Source organism: Filicampus tigris, chromosome 1 (genome assembly GCF_054856515.1).
Source record: "Filicampus tigris isolate MCC_2025a chromosome 1, RoL_Ftig_1.0, whole genome shotgun sequence".
Classification (NCBI taxonomy): domain Eukaryota; kingdom Metazoa; phylum Chordata; class Actinopteri; order Syngnathiformes; family Syngnathidae; genus Filicampus; species Filicampus tigris.
Genome location: NC_141217.1, coordinates 12,131,315 through 12,150,145, shown reverse-complemented (window position 1 = coordinate 12,150,145; position 18,831 = coordinate 12,131,315). Strand labels below are relative to the sequence as shown.

The window sequence follows — 18,831 nt, the reverse complement described above, 5'->3', positions numbered from 1 at the left end:
TCAATATCGAAATTTTGATCAAAAAGGATTTGTAATGATGGCAGTCAAATCTCTTGTAAATGTATTTATTTTCATGTTTAGTTCTGGCTCTAACAAAACACTTATTAGAGAAAGTTAGACAGTCAAACTTAGTTAATTTTCAAGGATTTTTTTGAAAAGTTACAAAAAGTTACAGTTTGTAACAAGGACAAAATGCAGATGTGAAAATAAAAACGTCTTTTGGTTAGAAAAGTCATTCGTTTGTTAAAAAAAAAAAATCGCATTGAAATTGGGAACTGAAAATTGAAAACCGAATCCAATTGGAGCTCGAGTGAATTGTTACATCCCTAATTTTTAGCATTACATAAAAAGTACTTACTTTTAAACATTACATATACTGTACATATAACCGAAAAAAGGTACGTAGCACTTCATCTCTAAGACGCTTTCTATGTCCACAAAGGCCTGTTAGTGAGCACTTCTCCTTTGCCAAGACATCTGCCATCAACCTCACAGGTGTGGCATATCAAGATGCTAATTGGGCAGCATGATTATTGCACATGTGTGCTTTAGGCTGCCCAAAATAAAACACCACTCTAAAAAGTGCAATTTTATTGCATAAGGGGTTCAAGGGGGTGTCAGAAAATCAGTCAATCTTGTGTGGCTACAATTTGCCTCACAAGACAATTTGCCCCTTCAAATAGAGTTGACTGCACATTTTAAAGTGGCCTTTTATTGTGGGCAACCTATGTCACACCTGTGCAATAATCATGCCGCCTAATCAGCATTTTAGATGCAACACCTCTCGGCAAAGTAGAAGTGCTCACTAACAGGTTTGTGAACCAAATAGTCCCTCTGTGTGCATTCAGCTCATGAAAAATGGACGCAAACACCAAAGTGTTGCATTCATATTTTTGTTCAGTGTCAAATGAAAGTTCAAAATTAAAATAAACTTTTTAAAACATATCATTCTGGCCTTAATGTGTGCCGCTCTCATACGGCTGACAAATATCTCCATTAATTGTTTTTACCGCATGTAAGTGATAAATGGCCATAAGAGGTCATCATTATTACACACACACACACACACACACACACAAAATGAAGGATTTAATCCAGATTTGTTGTAAAACCCAGATTGGTTATGGACATCTGCATCTGTATTGTTCTCATGAAGGGCTTTGAATGATGCACACTCACATAAAATACACAAGGGTGCGTACATGCATGTGCAGCGGTAGCAGTGATGCCAAAACACGGATTAGACTGGTTTATTTTGCCCAGAGCGGCACATGTGCAGTTTAGTGAGTGTCGTGTTCATGTTGCCAAGTAGCTGATGTCAGTTTAACCGTTTTCCATCCAAAGGGGTCAACCACTGCCAAAGCATATGCACCAAAATATCACACGACACACACCAAAAATTTGGAGCGGTCTTAAAATAAATCACGTTTTGGCCAGTGGCTGGATGAGGAACAGCAATCGGGCCAGAAAAGTCAACAGGCGAGCGTAAACTACCAGCCTGCCACCACAGCAGACACATCACACACGGGCTGCGGACCAGACCACTTGCAAGACACACACAACTGGCTGTTAGTGGTTTGAGAGGGGAAGCTTTCGTCTCACCCAGCACGCTCCCACATGAGTCAGATGCAGCGTGCAGACAAAGTAGGAAGACCTCAGTGTTGCTTTTTCCTGCACAAATGCAAACATGGCGACATGACACACAATGTAAAAAAGTAACAATTGAATTGAAAAACAAACACTCGGATGTTAGGAAGCTGAAGTAGACTTTACGCAGATCTGATTGGCTGGATCGGATCGGCAGCTATTTAGCAATTTTAAAAATGCAAAGTCGGTGATCGGGTGTAATTGCCGATGGCTCAATGACATCATTAATCAGATCGGCATAATAAGGCATTACAGCATCTTTTTCACTCCAGAGTTGCTCTGTGTAATCCAAAGATTCCCATCATATACAGTCATCTGTTTTGCAAATATTTTTGCCAATATTTAGAAATAATGTTATAGTTGTTTTTTTCTATAGTACTGTAGTAAAGAACAATAAAGAGAATGTTTTGTTAAAAAGTAGCTTTTGAAAACATCAAACATCCATCCTTTTTTTTTTTTTTTTTTTTTTTTACCGCTTAGCCTCTTCGGGGTAGCGGGTGACCTGGATTGTAAAAAATCTAATGGAGCTCCCCTGCCAGGCCCAGTTCCAGAGTCGGCATCAATCAGCACGGTGTGGCACTAACTCCACTCAGTAATTGTTTGATAATATTACAGTTCTGTCAACAACTAATTCAATTATTCTTTATTATTTCCATACACACTGCAAAGTTGGATGTGATGTCAGCCATCTTGGGGTGCTGAAGCATACATAGCACCACATCTTGGTCCTATCAATTGCGTTGAAGAGAAGCTACTCTGGATGTCCAAAACTATTAATGAGAGTCAATAAGTTGATATTTGAGATCAGAAAATTGAACCACAGAGATATATTAAACAACTTCATTCATTATAACATGTAATTTATCCTGGTTTAACAACATAGTCCAAATCCAACTGATTCTCAGCGCTTGAATCATTCATGTTAGAGAAGACTAGTCTTTTGTACAAATTTTCTGTACAAATTTTCTGTACGTTTTCTGACATATGCTATATTTTTACGCAATATTGTCTGAAGGAGCTGCCAATCCTTAAATAATTTCTTAAACAGATGTATGTGTCATGATGGTCTAACTGCTGGTTCGAAGGCTTTTCTGGGAAGTAGAGTGACTTAGACACATTTAACCATGAAACCAGAAAATTAAATTACAGACCGGAGAAATGTCAGATCTGTAACTCAGCATTGACATTATCAGTCAAAATAAGATGCCATAAAATGCCCAACAGATGTTTTATATATTAACAAATTGTCATAAATTGTACAATATTAAATGCACGTTTAGCAAATGGTCAAAGGAGTAACTGTGCCAGAAGAAGAAACCGCTGTAAGCAGTTTAAAAACAACAATAATACCACAAAAAGACTTCTTCCACCAGATCTTGCATCCATCCCTTCCTCTTGCTCAATTATAATAGATAAAATGAAGTTTAATGTTTTTATTTTCTTTGTAGGATTTTGCTGTGTTCCTTGTAATTATTCAAACATTTTGTTTTTAATCACAGACATATTCAAAATTGTGATAATTATGCTTTGATCTTGTATCTCTCAACATGCATGCAACCCTTTACTTACTAAAACCATTTTAGCCACAGAAACTAAAGTGAGCTACATGACTCAGCAGCAATGACTGTCAAATGACACAATCAAGGCTTGTTTTCTGCATGCAGAGAGTGTCATTAAAATCAATGCAGCCATCTGTTACTCATATTACCAGAAAAATAATTATTAATGATATAGTAATATTATTCAACTTTTTAAAAAATATATACTGTAGCAGCCAAGTTGATTCTAGACCAGTTAGCATAGCAATTTACACAGCTAGTATGTTATCTTGAGCAAAAGCTCTAACATTAGCATTGATTTGCAACCCTCTAACTGTAATGAATACAATCAATGAATTGTAAAATTATATACTATAATATAGTATGAAGTTAAACACAATTTACATTTATTTAAATGTCAATGACTTACATTCGCCATATTTTGTTTTGTTATATTGCTTTTCAGGTACCTGAGTATCAGTAACAGGGTCAAAACTGAAAAATATATGACATGGAAAATAAAATATCTCATAAAGGAACACTGTTGATGTTTCAGCTGGATGAATGAAATCATCATAGCTTATTGCTTGTTTTAAAATCAAAATATAACAAAAGTACATGTCTTAGTGCGGCCGTGTAATGTTGTTGTTAACACTGACATCTAGTGGATTTGACTGTTATGGCGCAGTGGCTGTTTATGATGTCATCACTCTGCGCCTTTAACCAGCATGCTTTATCCCGAGTGCTGTTTTCAGGCGGTCTTTTTTTTTTACCACTGAAACACGCACTAATTTTAGACATTCGTTTTCCAACCGTTTCAACATCATTCACCTTTAATAGAACAAGCAAATACGGCCTTTTATGTAACGCGAGCGTCATCAAAATTCGGCCACCAGAAATCCGAAGTACCCTGGCAAAACAGAGTCAGGGCAAAAGTATTGGACCGTGTAAGCAACGTGGGAAGGAAAAAGTCTGATATCCCGTGCTGTTTTTTGTTTTGTTTTTTACATGCAGCTCACGATGATATATTTTCCTTCAACACCATATGCGACATTAGCTCTGTTGGAAATATAACAGTGTTTTCATTAACGTTCTGCAGAGGTTAGCTCCCCGGTTGGTTTAACTCGAGACGTGCTAAAAAGCATGGCTAACACGGAGGAAAATTTGTTAGAACTTCACGGAGACGAAGAAATCATTGAAGTCATCGACCTGAACGACACGGAAGACGGCCCAGGTGCGTTGAAAATATAAACTGGACACAATCTTCAACCAACTAGGTCTTTAGAATGTTTTGAATTGAATTACCTTATTGTCATAAGTTTTAAGAGCATATGAGTCGTATTATTGTATTATAAATATTGATGGACGGATATCAGCTCAATTGTGTCTTGATAAATTACCGTCTCTCAAATAACAAGATCCATTAATCGTATTCTACTCTCCTACTAGAGGATTTGAGCATGAGATTCTGAGCTACTGTGCTTGTCAAACTTGTAACGACTCACAATTGCTCTTTTCTTTCTTTCTTTTCATCTTTCTTTCTGTTTGTTCTCCTTGTGCCACACGGGCATCCTCCTACATTCCTAAACATGCACGTTTGGTCAAGTGAAGATTTACAACTTAGTGGGAATGATCTTTGTCTACACTTGTCCTGTGTTCGACTGGTGGTCTCACTCAAAGTCAGCTAGGATAGGCTCCAGCTCACCTGCAACTCTAATGAGGGTAACCACTATGGAAAATGGATGAATCAGCTTTAACGTTTGGCTTGTGCTCACAGACAACTTGGCAGACAACTTGGAGGACATCGACTTTGAGGAGGCTGCCGATGCAGACAACAATGAAGGCTGGGAGACGGAGGACGAGATGGAGTTGGAGCAGGATGATAGCGAGTTGACTTTCTCCAAACACACCGGTATCGGTGGCACGCACTGTGGTCATTCTCTGCGATCGAGAAAGCATTTGAGTTTGAATTTCCCTGTTTTTTTTTGTTTTTGTTTTTGTTTTTTTTTCCCTCCGCTCAGGCTCTGTGTTTTGCGTGAGCTTGGACCCAGCCACCAACAACTTGGCAGTGACGGGAGGAGAAGACGATAAGGCGTATGTGTGGAGGGTGAGCGATGGCGAAGTTGTCTTGGAGTGTACAGGTGAATCTACACAAATACAAATGCAGGCACACATTCTCACTCTTCAGTACAGTGAACCCCCGGGATATTTTCCAGACCCACTCGCAATTGGTGACCGTATACATTTAAATATAGGGCTGAATGACTAATTGCATTTGAAATATAATCGCGATTTGAGAAAAGACGATTATGTAATCGCGAAAGCTGCTGTTTGAATGGTCATTACTAGTCATTACTTTACTGAACGTTTCTACGTAACCCCCGTAGTAAACGAGGGACCACTGTATATATAAGCGCACAAAAACTGATCACTATAAATGGCAGATTCCTACAATAGACATGTTGTACCCTTACAGCCACTGTACACCGAGACGCATCACATGGAAAACCTGACAACAACCGTTCTTTCTCCTGCGCAGGTCACAAAGACTCAGTCACGTGTGCCGTGTTCAGCCACGACTCCTCGCTTGTGGCTTCAGGTGACATGAGTGGCCTGATTAAAGTCTGGAAAGTACAGACGAAAGAAGAGATCTGGTCTTATGAAGTCGGAGATCTGGAGGTAAAGCATATTTGATTCAACTCCTTGATGTACATTTTGATCAGCTTTAAATAATTAAAAAAAAAAGTGCAGTGAAAGCTGAAATCTTGGTCCGTGTTGGTTTTGGTCATCTGGCCCTTCAGTGGTTGGAGTGGCATCCCTGTGCTCCAGTTCTCCTGGCGGGAACAAATGATGGTAACATGTGGATGTGGAAGATCCCCAGTGGAGACTGTAAAACCTTCCAGAGTTCTGCATGCCAGTGCACCAGTGGCAAAGTCTTTCCTGATGGTAAACCACACAAGGGAGATACGGAGATGCCTTCATTTAGCACATATTTCAAATCATGCTCACTCATCGAAATGAATGGAAACGCTATTAACCCCCCCCAAAAAAAAGTGTCCATTATTATGTGGCTTCCATACATTTTATGCTTCCACATTAATTTTGTGTGTTCAAATACTTTTACAACCATTTTAAAAAGTGATGTTTATTTTTATTTTTGCAAACTTCTCCTCAGGTAAACGTGCTGTGGTGGGTTATGAGGACGGAACCGTGCGCTTGTGGGATTTGAAGCAGGGCAACAGCATCCATGTCATTAAAGGTGAATTTGTGCTTGTTGTTTCATGGAAGAACACAAGAATTGAGCTAAAACACATTTATAGAAGGATGGAAGAAATGAGATAGTAGGGCGTCCAGCGTTAAACACACCACTAAAACCTTCTTTTCGAGCACATGAAAGAATCACTGCCTAAGTACACTGCAGTCGTATTTAACTTTGAATTCAGTTTGTATTTCATCTATAAAAAAATTTTTTTTCAACATTTATTTCAGTAGACTTTTTATTTAACGTTCATACAAAGTATATTTTAATTCAATCAATATTTAAGTACCTTATTACAGTAAGTACAGTGTTTGAATTGTCTCCATGTTGAAAAAAAAAGGTCAGGATGGGCACCAGGGGGCGCTGACATGCCTTGCATGCAACAAGGACAGCTCTTTGGTACTAACTGGCTCAGTGGATGGTTGTGTCAAGCTCATCAACACTGCTACCGGCAAGGTACGTTGCCATAGCAACACAATTGGAAAGCTGGATGCACACCAAGTTAATAAAAGAGAAACTCTTTTGTGTGCTGAAAAGTTTTCTTTTTCATTGTGCCATGTAATCAAAACAGGCGTTGTACTTATGTAATTGACAGTAAAAATTCGTTTTTGTCTTTATACTTTTGAGTTTCTACTTTTTTGTACGTAAATACAGGATTTGATTCAGCACTTCTCTTTTATTATTATTGTTTTTTTTCAGCAAAATTATTTGTACTTTTATTTGAGGACAGATTGTGAGCACTTTTTCTACCTGTGGTATCAGGTGGTGGGCGTGTTTTCTTTGGACGGATGCAAAACCAAAGGATCGAAAGGCGAGGAAGAATCCAACTCTGTGGAATCGGTGGGATTTTGCAACATGTAAGTTGGACAACATATCACTTTACTTAGAGGGCACTTTGCATACATGACAATGTAACTTAAAGTGCTTCACATAATTAAAATCAAAATCAAAATACTTGTACTGGTATCGGTCAGAACAAAGGTGGTATTGAATGTCACTGTGAATTATTATTATTTTTTTTTTAATTTATTTTTTTCTCCATGCTCATGCACACTACTGATTGAAATCCTTTCCCACACAAACTGGAATCTGACATCTCCTTTTCAGTAGTCTGATTGGCAGTTTCAGTAGTATTTGTGCTTATTTAAGTAATGAATATGAGTAGGGGGAAAGATTCAGTCATGAGATGTAATCCTGAATCACGTTTCTGATGGCCCCTCATAATAACGTGACCCACCTGTTGTCTCCTGCAGCCTCCCACTCGTCGCTGTGGCATATCTGGATGGCACTTTAGCCATTTATGATCTTTCCACACAGGCGCTACGACACAGCTGCCGACACGAGGTTTGCATTTGCCGTTTCGGCTCTCACAAACTTAGCAATGTGAAATTTGGCCTATAAAATCCTTGACTCTCCGTTTCTCCAGGCTGGCGTTGTCCACCTGCAGTGGGAGGAGTCTTCTTCACTGGTGTCCACCTGCGGTTTGGACGGAGCGCTGCGGCAGTGGGACGCTCGCTCTGGCAAAATGGTGTCGGAGTACCGCGGTCACGCCGCGGAGATCTTAGACTTCATAATTAACAGGTATGACATGGCGTTATTCATCGTTACTCCTGACTTGGCTGCAGATTGATTGTGTTCATCTCCTGCAGGGAAGCGACAGTGGCAGTCACTGCCTCAGGAGACAACCAAGTCAAAGTCTTCTGCCTCCAAAGGCCCAATCGATAATTTTTTTTTTTTTTTAATTAAAAAGAGATGGAGAGAGAAACTTAAATTCAGGACAGAGATTTCCAACAGAAAAAGATTTTAACTCCTTGCTTGTGCTTGTTGAACCTTGGCATGGTCTCCATGTGATGAACCTTGCTGAAATAATTTCTCATCATGTTTGAATGGTCAAATTCAAATTCTGTATTTGAATGATCCGGCCTTTGTCAACTTAATTGTAAATACAACATGAAAAATATACTAAAATACATTTTACTCCAGCTGTTTTTGTGTCGTTATTCTCTTGTAACAGTCATGTTAAGACAAATTGTTGGGATGCTTCACAGCGCTTTAAACAGTGACATTTTTAAGAAGACCCCCCCTTATAATCCTAGCAAGTGTATGCTTAAAGCGGAAGTCAACCCAAGCATATTTTTTTCAAGAATATGTTCCCAGCAGGCCAACTAGTTGAAACACAGCCTTCTGATTAATTTTGCGTTTGTGGAATATAAGTTAAATAGCAAAATGCATTTGTTTTTAGCCATCTCTGGGGGTGGCCATTTTGTCTTCTGTCGACTGAAAATGACATCACAACTGCTTACAACGACCAATCACAGCTGACCTGTTCTCTGAATCTGAGCCGTGATTGGTGAGTGGATTAACACTTATTCCACAAACTCAATATTTATCAGAATGCCTTGCATAAAACATATTCTTGAAAAAAATATGTTTGCGTTGACTTCTGCTTTAAATACCAAACAAATTAAAAATTGCAGAAAGTTGTATTTTTTATGAAAAATCTTTACAGCTTTATGTGATGATATACTGATGTCACATTTATATCAGCTTTTAATTGGCCCAAAGCTAAGCTTTTTTTGAGAGGGTTGTCCCCTTTATACATTAAGATGTGACTATGAACATGGCAGGATAAGTCTACTAGAACAGCCAAACCTTGCTTGGGGTTAATCAAAAGCACTTTCATTCAACATGAGTTTGAAAGTGACTAGTAATTCTGAACACAGCACAAGTTAATGGAGGCTACGAGGCTTTGCATACTTGTGTACTCTGTTAATTTTACCTGCCTGAACTAAAAGATTTTCCTTAAATTGCGTTGATCTTACATTAAGAAAACATTTTGAAATGATTTATCTCGGTCTCATTTGTTTATATGACAAAAGCTTGGCCTTTGAACAGGGGTGTGTCGGCTTTTTATATTCATTGTAGATATGTATGCTCTTTACTTTATAGTCACTACCGCCCCCCGAGGTCCCCGGACCGCACTTTGAGAACCACTGCCCTACCTGATTGGTTTCTCGTGGCATCTTGTTTGTAATGTTGACATTTTATCAGTTCAGAACAAAAGGAGCTACTGTTGGGGGACAAGCAGACTCATCGACCAATCACGGCTCAGCTTCAGAAAACATGTCAGCCGTGATTGGTCGTTACCTGAGCCCTCATTAGTTGTGATGTCATTTACAGTCGACATAAGTGACAAAATGGCCGCCCCCGGAGATGCCTAAAAACGAGTGGATTAACTCTTATTCCACAAACGCAATATTTATCAGAATGTCTTGTTTCAACTAGTGGGCTTGCATAGAACATATTCTTAAAAAAATGTTTGGGTTGACTTCCACTTTAAGTACACTATGTTATTCATAAAGGAAGAAAGTGGTCCTTTGAGGGAAAAGTCTTGGTTTAATTCTTAAACTCAATTTAAACCTAAGCGGGCTTTTGTTCAAGATTGGAGATTATTATCAACTCTAATTGAACGGACTATGCAACTGAGTAGGACAAATCTTCCCTGGCTGTCTGGGTCCCGACCTCATCACGACTGATCGTAAAGATTATCTTCATTTATTTGATTTCTTCTTAACGAGTCGGCCTGCCTGGCACCAAAAACTGCACTTGAGGCCCAGCGATCAGAATTATATCTGTGTTGGTAAAATGGCGGTTGTGTTCTCTTCTGTTATCAGATTTCAACTTGAATACAGAAACTTTTAGATCATATTTTCCCTTGGTGGCGATCCATGGGAGTTCTATTTCTTTGCAAGGCTTTCTTGATTCTAATTCAAAAAAACATACGCAATTAATAAAGAGTATTCATGTTTTTCTGGAACAAATTGTTATTATTGCTGACAGTTGTCCGACATACAATTCTTTCCACATTTCTCAACCGATTCAAACCGTTACATGTTACTTCAAATTGTTTAGCTTATTCGACACATCTTGGGAAGCCGATTTCGCAAGACTTTCACATATTTCAGAATTCCACATTTTGCATGACAAGATTCCCATGAAAGCAAACGTTCACTCTAAAAACAGTTGGGTTCAAAGTAACACAATTTGGGGTAAAAAAATGGACCGATACACAAATTGGGTCAATTTGACCCACTCTCTTGTTGTTTTGTCCAAAACTACCATTTTGGGGATTTCTTTTCTGCAAAAACAACCCAGAAAATAGGGTCCAATTGACCCAAATAGTGGATCAGTCCATTTTCCGACCCAGAATTGTGTTATATTTAACCCAACTGTTTTTAGAGTGAAATTGCATTCTCTATTTGAATAGGTATACCGACCGTTGTTCAAGGCCCGATCTTTGTTTCTTGTCCTACCTCCCTTCGGTGCGTACCATCCACAAACGAGGATAAACATCCTGTGCGCCTTCCTCACACCAACATTTCTGTGGCCCTGAGCTCATTGTATCTGGTTGTGTGCTGTAAGTCATCCAGACATGAGCGTGAATAGTTACAATGCGTGCTTGGCCATTGTAAGAAACTGAGGTAGGTTCCAGCTTCATGGTAAAAGTCTGATGTTTGAAATGTGGATACATTTCAAATGAAAAAGTGTTCCCCCCTTTTAAAAACATTTGTTTTGTTAACGCGCAGGGGCTGGTGGTCCGGTGAATGTTGGCTGTGTGTGAAACTGAATGTGAATGGCCCTATGCTTTGTCTTCTTTTCTCATGTTGTGATGTCCCGTCCAGCCTGCTCTTCCTGTGTAGTGTCTTTGCAGACGCGCGCAGGCTCGCTCAGGGAAGCTTCGGACGTGTTTAAAGCCATTATCTGACAGGCGCTGGGCCGCCGACCAGCTCGGTTCCAAACTGTCATGGAAAGAGTGTTTGGAAAACAAAGCAAGCCTCCGCGACTTTCCATCAGACGCTGTTTACATACGAGACGGGCATGACAGCTGTTGTGAATTTCGGACATACGACGTACTGTACACCGTGCGCGCGTGTGCGTGCGTGCGTGCGTGCGTGCATGTGAGGGAGGGATGATAGTGAGCAAGTTATTCTGTGTATGAGAATGTGTGAGTATATGTTAGTGAGAGAGAGAGCGTGAGCTTGAACGAGCGTGTGTGTGAGATCAAGAGTGAACGAGTGTATAGGGCTGTGTGTTGGCGTGTGAGAGCATGAGTAAGTGAGTGGGAGAGAAAGTATGGTTGAGTGAGTGAAAATAAGCATGTGAGTGAGTGAGTGAGTGAATGAGTGAGTGTTTATGAGAATGAGTGGGGTGAAAAAGCGTGTGTGTGTGTTTGTGTGCACTGTCTTCCATTTTTTGTGTTCTCAGGTAGTCGGAGGTAATAAAGTACAGTACTATGTAATACTTGGTTACTTTACTTTAGTGTTTCAAAGTACAAATACTTTGTTACTTTACTTTTCTGTGCCTTTTACTTTTACACTGTACAGCACACTTTAGGAGCATGTTGTGCTGATCACATTAAAGTCAAAGCCAGCACAAACACACAAACAAACTTTTTTTCCTATCAATGCAAGCACTCTGTAAGTTAATACGAGGGAAACTTTTGTTATGTGCATAATTCTATTCATTGTGCCAAGTTATCAAAGAGCGTCTACAAATGACATCATTCATACATTTGTACTTGTAAGTATCCTAAATTTCACCGTCTCCATTTACCAGTCTTTTTTTCCTCTCGTGTACTTCTACTTAAGTACAAATAGTGAGGACCTTTTCCCACCTCCGTTTGGTTCTCCGTGTTCCGGTAATCTGCTCCACAAATTGAGTGTTCTCCGAGTGTGCATCCACCTGTAACTCGATTACGCGACTTTCGATTGCGGTGTAGCTCGGAGCCGTTTCAAAAACTGGCTGCTGACCAATCTTAAGCCGGAATCTTATTATGAGAGGAACAAATGTACACCCTGCATGGGAGGGGGAAACAGATGCAAGGGGCTGAGAGAGCAAGTCAGTGGGTCAGAAGACTGGTGCCTCTCCTCTTCCTCCTCCTCCTCCTCATCTTCCTTTTTGCAGCGTGTGGACAGCCAGAGAGACGTCTCGGCTGCTCGCGTGCACTGTCTTGTGACCTTTCCAGAATTTGGGATCCACTAAAAGGATTAAAAAGGAAGCAGCAATGATCGTCTGACCGCAGATGTGACAGGCAAAGGGATGATAACAAGCTGACTTGATAAGACCGGACGGATCACTGAAACTGAAAGGTAAACGTGATTGATTTCACTGATCTATCGTTTTGTTTCAAAAAGTTCCCTGCGTAACATTGCGTAGGTTGACGATTTACAGGTTAAGCTAACACGGCAGTGAATGGACGGACGGGTGTGAAACTGGATGGCAGATGGCAGAAGCGAGGTTTTATTGACAGGTTCTGCAAACATCATCCCTGCTTCATAAACTGCAGTTTGATTCAATAATTAAAAATAAAAAGGAGGCTATGTGAGGATCTTTTTTTGATGGACATAACGCGGTCATAAGCACTGAGCTACATTTCAAATCTATGAATTTAGTATTTGTCTATTGTCTTCATTATATAGTTTCTTTTAGCTGCACTACTCGCAGCAAATGTTAAGTGGATATTAGATTTTTTTTTTTTCTGTCCAGTCAGATTTTAGTATATGCACTTTCATGTCAATCTAATCTACCCACTGCCTTCACAATCACAGAACCAGTAGTGCACGAGCCGAAGTTAATGAAACAACGGGCCTCTACACATTCTGTTATTTTTTTTTGCTTTTGGATTTACCTTTCTTTTTTGTATTGTAAAAAAAAATATTTGCGCTTACCTCCAATGTTATTAAATTACCCGCGCGCCAGGTAACTGAGGATACAAGGGCGGCACTGCCTCCCCTGCCTGCCCTAACCGCACGCCCCTGACCAAGACTCTTAAAAGTAAGAAGCAGAGAAAAAGAGAAGGAATAATGGTAGCAGTTAATTTCCACATCACCTTAAGTTTAGCCTCCTTCGTACTCTTCACTGTTGTCAACAGCACCATTGAGTTCAATACGACAAAGAACAAGGATTGAACGAATACTCGCCGTCGTGCTATGACAGGAAAAGTGAAGCCAAATTAATTTCAAAGAAAAAGTCAACCCAAAAATGTTCTATATGATCTATGCGGCCCCAATTGTGCATTCTGATTAATATTGCATTTGTGGAATTTGTGGAATGGATTGTGGTGCTTAATTCATATTCCACATATGCAATAAATCACAATACCGTGTTTAGATGGGTCAGCACAACATATTATTGTAAAGAAAAAATTCGACTTGACTTCCCTCTTTAAACAGGGCTGTCTTTTCCTATGTTTGAAAGGAAGCACCTTTTCATCTCACATCGACACCTTGACATTTTTCACAGCGGTTAAATAATGGTGTTATTAAGTTTATGAGATCAGACTTTCTGAATAGGATTTTTTATTAGCAGCTGTACTGTTTCTTCTACCAATCAGATTAGACTCAAAATAACTTCAGCATTTTTCCGTCATCTGATTATTTGATCAGAACAAGCCAAGTTTCTGTCACGATCTGCACACATGAATGCATTTAATAATCAGCATCTTTGGTGAGTATTTATTTCCATTTTTAAACTTTTTTTCATGTTAATAAATAAATATTGATTCTTAAAGTGGAAGTCAACCCATACATATTTTTTTCAAGAATATGTAGGCCCGCTAGTTGAACCAAGGCATTTTGATAAATATTGTGTTTGCGGAATAAGAGCTAATCTACGTGTTGTTAGCCATCTCTGGGGGGTGGCCATTTTGTCACTTCTATCGACTTAAAATGACATCACAAATGTTCAGGGCTCAGACAACGACCAATCGTGGCTCAGCTTCAGCAGACAGGTGAGCTGTGATTGGTTGTTACCCGAGCAACAGTGATGTCATTTTTAGTGGACAGAAGTGACAAAATGGCCGCCCCCGGAGATGGCTAACAACTGCTGGATTCACTCTTAAATCCGCAAATGCAGAATGGCTTGTTTCAACTAATGGCTAGGCTGCGTGGAACATATTCTTGAAAAAAATATGTTTGTGTTGACTAACATTTTCACTGCTCCATCCATAGATTGTATGTTTGTAGTGTATTGATGGTTTCTATACTTGTGACGTGATGTTTGTGGTATTACGAGATGAATTCTGTCCCCACTGAAAGGCACAGGTACCAAATGTACGGCCCTCCACTGCTAAATCTTTGTCCGTAGGTGTGAATGCGACTATTGATGGTTGGTTGTCTGTCTCTAGTCTGAGGTTAATAAATCCACCTCCCACAAGTAAGATGGCATTGGCTTTATTTTCCCTGTGGCCAAGAAGAGGAAAAGCAGAATGAAAATGAAGCAATGATAGACACTTTCACTCACACTTGAATTGCGGTGTCAACATCTGTGCGACTTGGGCGTCCCGCAGGGTCAGCACCCGTTGATGGGAGCGGAGCCGCCGTGTTCATATCGCCAACGATGGACTGCGGCAACCCTGGCGCTCTGCTCGGCCGGGAACACCTCATCTACGCCATCACGGTCCCGCTGTCGACCTCCATCATCCTGGCCAACCTGGTCATCATCTTGGGCATCGCGTGCAACCGCCAGCTCCACAACACGCCCAACTACTTCTTCCTCAGCCTGTTAGTGGCGGACCTGTGCACGGGCGTGGCGCTGCCTTTCATACCTCTGATGGGGCTGAACCGCGAGCTGAGCTTCGGCTCTTGCCTGGTGGCGCACATTTTCCCCAACTTCCTCTTCCTGGCCTTTCTGCTCAATCTGGTGATGGTCCACTACGAGCGTTACATTTGTATCGCCGAACCGCTGCGCTACAGCAACTTGTGGATGCACCGAAGTTTCCCCCTGGCCCTGCTGCTGGCGTGGGCGCCGCCTCTTCTGTACGCGTCGCTGCCCGCTTTCGGCTGGAACAACTGGAGCGGCCCGGATTGGAACGGCTGTTGCGCACGCGGCCCAAACTCGAGCCTGCCGTCCAATTGTTCCGCCAATGTCACCGCGTGCTGCTCGTACAGACGCGTGTTCCCCAACGCCTTCATCTACCTGGAGGTCTACGGTCTGGTCCTGCCCGCCATTCTCACCATTGCCGCCATGACGGGACGCGTGCTGTGGATCACGCGGGGCCAACTGAAAGACATCTGCCGGCTCCATCGCTCGGTGGAGCGCGGCCAGGCCTCGGACCGGGAGCAGCGGCTGAACATGCGCTACACTCGCTGCGTGGTGGCCGTGTCTCTGACTTTTCTTGCGTGCTGGGTTCCCTACCTCATCTACATGCACGTGTGCATCGCTTTCTTGATCAGCGACACCAAATGGAACTCCAACACGCTCATCGTACTCTCCTGCACCGGTATCGGGAGCATGGCTGTGGTGCCGCTGGTGTTGGGCCTCGCCAACAGGCAGTACACGGAACCGGCGTACAAGCTGCAACAGAAACTTCGAGACAGGTTGAGGCAGAAGATGCACATGTCAAGAGAGTCTGCAGTCAGGGAAAATAGTCATACCAATGACAATATTGAGTAGCTCTTCTTGCAGTTGCATCTGTAGAAATACATTATTTATGGAAACATTTGGTTTTTGCTTAAAACAATTGAAGGGTTCAAAAGCAAAATAGACATCTCCATTTTTTGGCGAATTAAAGAGGTAGTCAACCCAAAACATTTCTTTTCAATAACATGTTCTTTGCACCTTCACTAATCTAAACACGGCATTCTGATTAATATAGCATTTGTGGAATATGAGTTAACCAGCAGAATCAAACCATTTTTAGCTATCTCAGGGGGCGGCCATTCTGCCACTTTCTGTCTACTGAAAATGACATCAGAGTTGCTCAGTTATCGACCAATCACGGCTCACCTGTTTTCTGAAGCTGAGCTGTGATTGGTCGTTACCTAAGCCCTGAGCAACTGTGATGTCATTTTCATGGATTTTAATTAGTATCTCATAATCCACAAACACAATATTAATCAGAATGCCGCGTTTAAACGAGTGGGGCTACATTTTTTACATTTCTTGTATAGACAATTTTTAGGGTGTTTTCCTCTTTAAGTAAAATGAGGTTGTTGTTTTTTCATGTCTGATTCCAGGGAGGCTAATGTGGAAACATTCATTGAAAAAGCCTTTCATTTCATCATAAAACTAAACCACACCAAGAAAGGATGATAGACAGTCTGCTCGTAGACGTGGCTCTACTTTTGTCTAAATGACGCCTGTCCGCTTTTGTTCTCGTCAATTCATGTCATGAACTGTACAGCGGTGGTTCTCAAAATGGAGTCCGCTAGCTTGGGGGTGCTAGAGATAATTTACAGCATATGGTTGTGTCATATTTCAAGAATTGCACATCTACAGTGAATTTCAAAAGTTTACACGCCCCTGGTCAAAAGGCATTTTTTTGTGATATAAAAAGTGTCACCTAGATGAATCATTTCAGAACGTTTTTTTATGTAACCTCATAGATTTTTTAAAAAATATTTTCAAGAGGAGAAGTCAAAATAAACAACTGAGATAATGTGGTTGCACAAGTGTGCACACCCTCATAAATGGGAATGCGCTGTGCTCAGAATTAACCAATCACATTCAAACTCATGCTAAATGGGAATGAGCACACACCTGCCATCATTTAAAGTGCCTTTTATTAACCCCCAGGTACAGTTCAGATGTTCTAGTAGGCTTTTCGTGCCAATTTTAAAAACTCCAATGAATCCTCCCTACATAAGCTTTAGCCAAATTAAAATTTCTCATATGATTGTTACATATCACATAAATCCGACATATTTTTATTTTGGTTGAAAATAGGCAACTTTTTCATTCCTATAGCATGTAGGGGTACACATCGTAGTCATGTTTCATTGGAAAGATTTCACTCGTGTAAGGGGTCCCTGGAGCAAAAAAAAAAAAAAAGAAAACCCATGCTGTACAGTACTGGATGCTCACTAGCAGGTTTCCAGTGTCTGAATTGAATATTTTGCACAGTTTTTTTTGGGGTTTTTTTTGTCGTAAACACTCATCTAGCAGTAGTAGTCGTAGTAGTAGAAATAGTAGGCCAGTAATAGTAGTAGTTGTAGCAGATTGGACAGGTTGCCAATGAATGGCAGGGCGAATGTGACTGGGGCATTGTTACATTTCACGCAGGAAAACCTACTCATGACAATTAATTGTCACATAATGTCGATTGAGCGCCATATTCTTGTGATTTTGGCTTCACTTGAAATGATTGTAACCACTTTCCCTTTACCTCCTGCCTGCACTGTTTACTCCCACTTCCCCAGCAGTGTTTATCTATGTACTGGTATGCAAGCTGAAGAGGAGAGAGGGATACACTCCCTAGGATAGCCCATCTACTGTAAGAAGACACAAGGAATAACATTGACCTTTTTTCCATGCAGACATTTATTAGGAGGCTAGAAATGTCACGATAAGGGCCGCAGCTTTGTTGCTTCAAAGATGTGTTGGCTTGCAAGGCAAAGCCCTTAAGGAAGAGATTACATGTTGAAATAAATGTGGAATAATGCACGTCTTATGTGTTTTCCTGACTGAAAATGGGCATTTAAATGTGTAGCATGTAGCACGTGGGTGGAAAGAAGACAGAGCACAAAGATGGAGCGAGGAGGAAGAGCAGACTTTAATGAATGAAATTAGTTGCAAACAAGGTCTGAAATTATGCATGGCGTGAGGAGAGATGGGATGCCCTCGTGGGATCTGGGTGTTCTTCCAGCATGTTTAGTCCATGTACAAATATGTTTTCCATATAGGAAGAACACATGTCACAAAGACTGAGACGCTGGAGGGAATATGAGTTTCATTCAACAACTAGTTGCCCCCGCCCGCCCTTTGCTTATTTCCACCATGTATATATCGAAGGAGCAAACTGTTATATTACCTTTTTCAAGCAGGTTTTATTGCTAACAATTACCCCTGGGAATTGAATGTCTTTCTATGTTCACATCGTCTATATGTGGTCTTACGTGGTTTATTTTTTCAACATTTCCAAAGACAATTACGGTTGTCTTATTTATTCTATATTCTTTCGAACCATGTTCTAACTTCCTTGCACTTTGAGGAATTTGTCTCACCAGAAGCAGAATATTAGTGTCATCTGCAAACAACACCAATTCCAATAAATGGAACATATTGCATAAATCATTAACAAACATGATATAAACAATTTTGGTTCCAACACTGACCCCTGGGGGACGTCATAAACAAATACAAGCATTTTGATTTAAATTCACCCAACAACTCCACAAAGTGTTGCCTTTTGGGGCATGCCAGTCTCTGATTGTAGATGAAAGGGCATGTTGGAAGGTCAGCCTAATCCTGCTGTTACCAATGGCCACAAATTAGGAAAAGTTCTGTCCGCACCACCCACCCCCGATCAACATGAAATTTCACATTTGATATAGTATAGTTGAAGGGGCATCCGGCTGGGATTGAGGGACAACAACTTTGGAAACATCC

At 40.8% G+C, this 18,831-nt stretch overlaps 2 protein-coding genes across 2 annotated transcripts; both read left to right on the top strand.

The window, feature by feature from the left end:
* Positions 1-3,892: 3,892 nt before the first annotated feature.
* Positions 3,893-8,426, top strand: aamp (angio-associated, migratory cell protein). The gene is made up of 11 exons (XM_086042761.1): positions 3,893-4,419; positions 4,963-5,097; positions 5,207-5,326; positions 5,725-5,864; positions 5,987-6,131; positions 6,361-6,444; positions 6,785-6,900; positions 7,207-7,301; positions 7,698-7,788; positions 7,871-8,025; positions 8,094-8,426. Exons 1-11 carry the CDS (start codon positions 4,329-4,331, stop codon positions 8,167-8,169), a joined length of 1,248 nt encoding a protein of 415 aa, XP_085898887.1. The 5' UTR covers positions 3,893-4,328; the 3' UTR covers positions 8,170-8,426.
* A 4,006-nt stretch (positions 8,427-12,432) lies between these two features.
* On the top strand, positions 12,433-15,998 carry gpbar1 (G protein-coupled bile acid receptor 1). The gene is made up of 2 exons (XM_086045383.1): positions 12,433-12,593; positions 14,792-15,998. Exon 2 carries the CDS (start codon positions 14,842-14,844, stop codon positions 15,895-15,897), a length of 1,056 nt encoding a protein of 351 aa, XP_085901509.1. The 5' UTR covers positions 12,433-12,593; positions 14,792-14,841; the 3' UTR covers positions 15,898-15,998.
* The last annotated feature ends 2,833 nt before the right edge of the window (positions 15,999-18,831 follow it).

Excerpts from the sequence above, each read along its gene's own strand:
- aamp (XM_086042761.1), top strand. The coding sequence starts at position 4,329 with ATGGCTAACACGGAGGAAAATTTGTTAGAACTTCACGGAGACGAAGAA. Across the intron at positions 5,327-5,724 it reads AGTTGTCTTGGAGTGTACAG|GTCACAAAGACTCAGTCACG; the intron begins GTGAATCTACAC and ends TCTCCTGCGCAG. Across the intron at positions 7,302-7,697 it reads TCGGTGGGATTTTGCAACAT|CCTCCCACTCGTCGCTGTGG; the intron begins GTAAGTTGGACA and ends TGTCTCCTGCAG.
- gpbar1 (XM_086045383.1), top strand. The coding sequence starts at position 14,842 with ATGGACTGCGGCAACCCTGGCGCTCTGCTCGGCCGGGAACACCTCATC.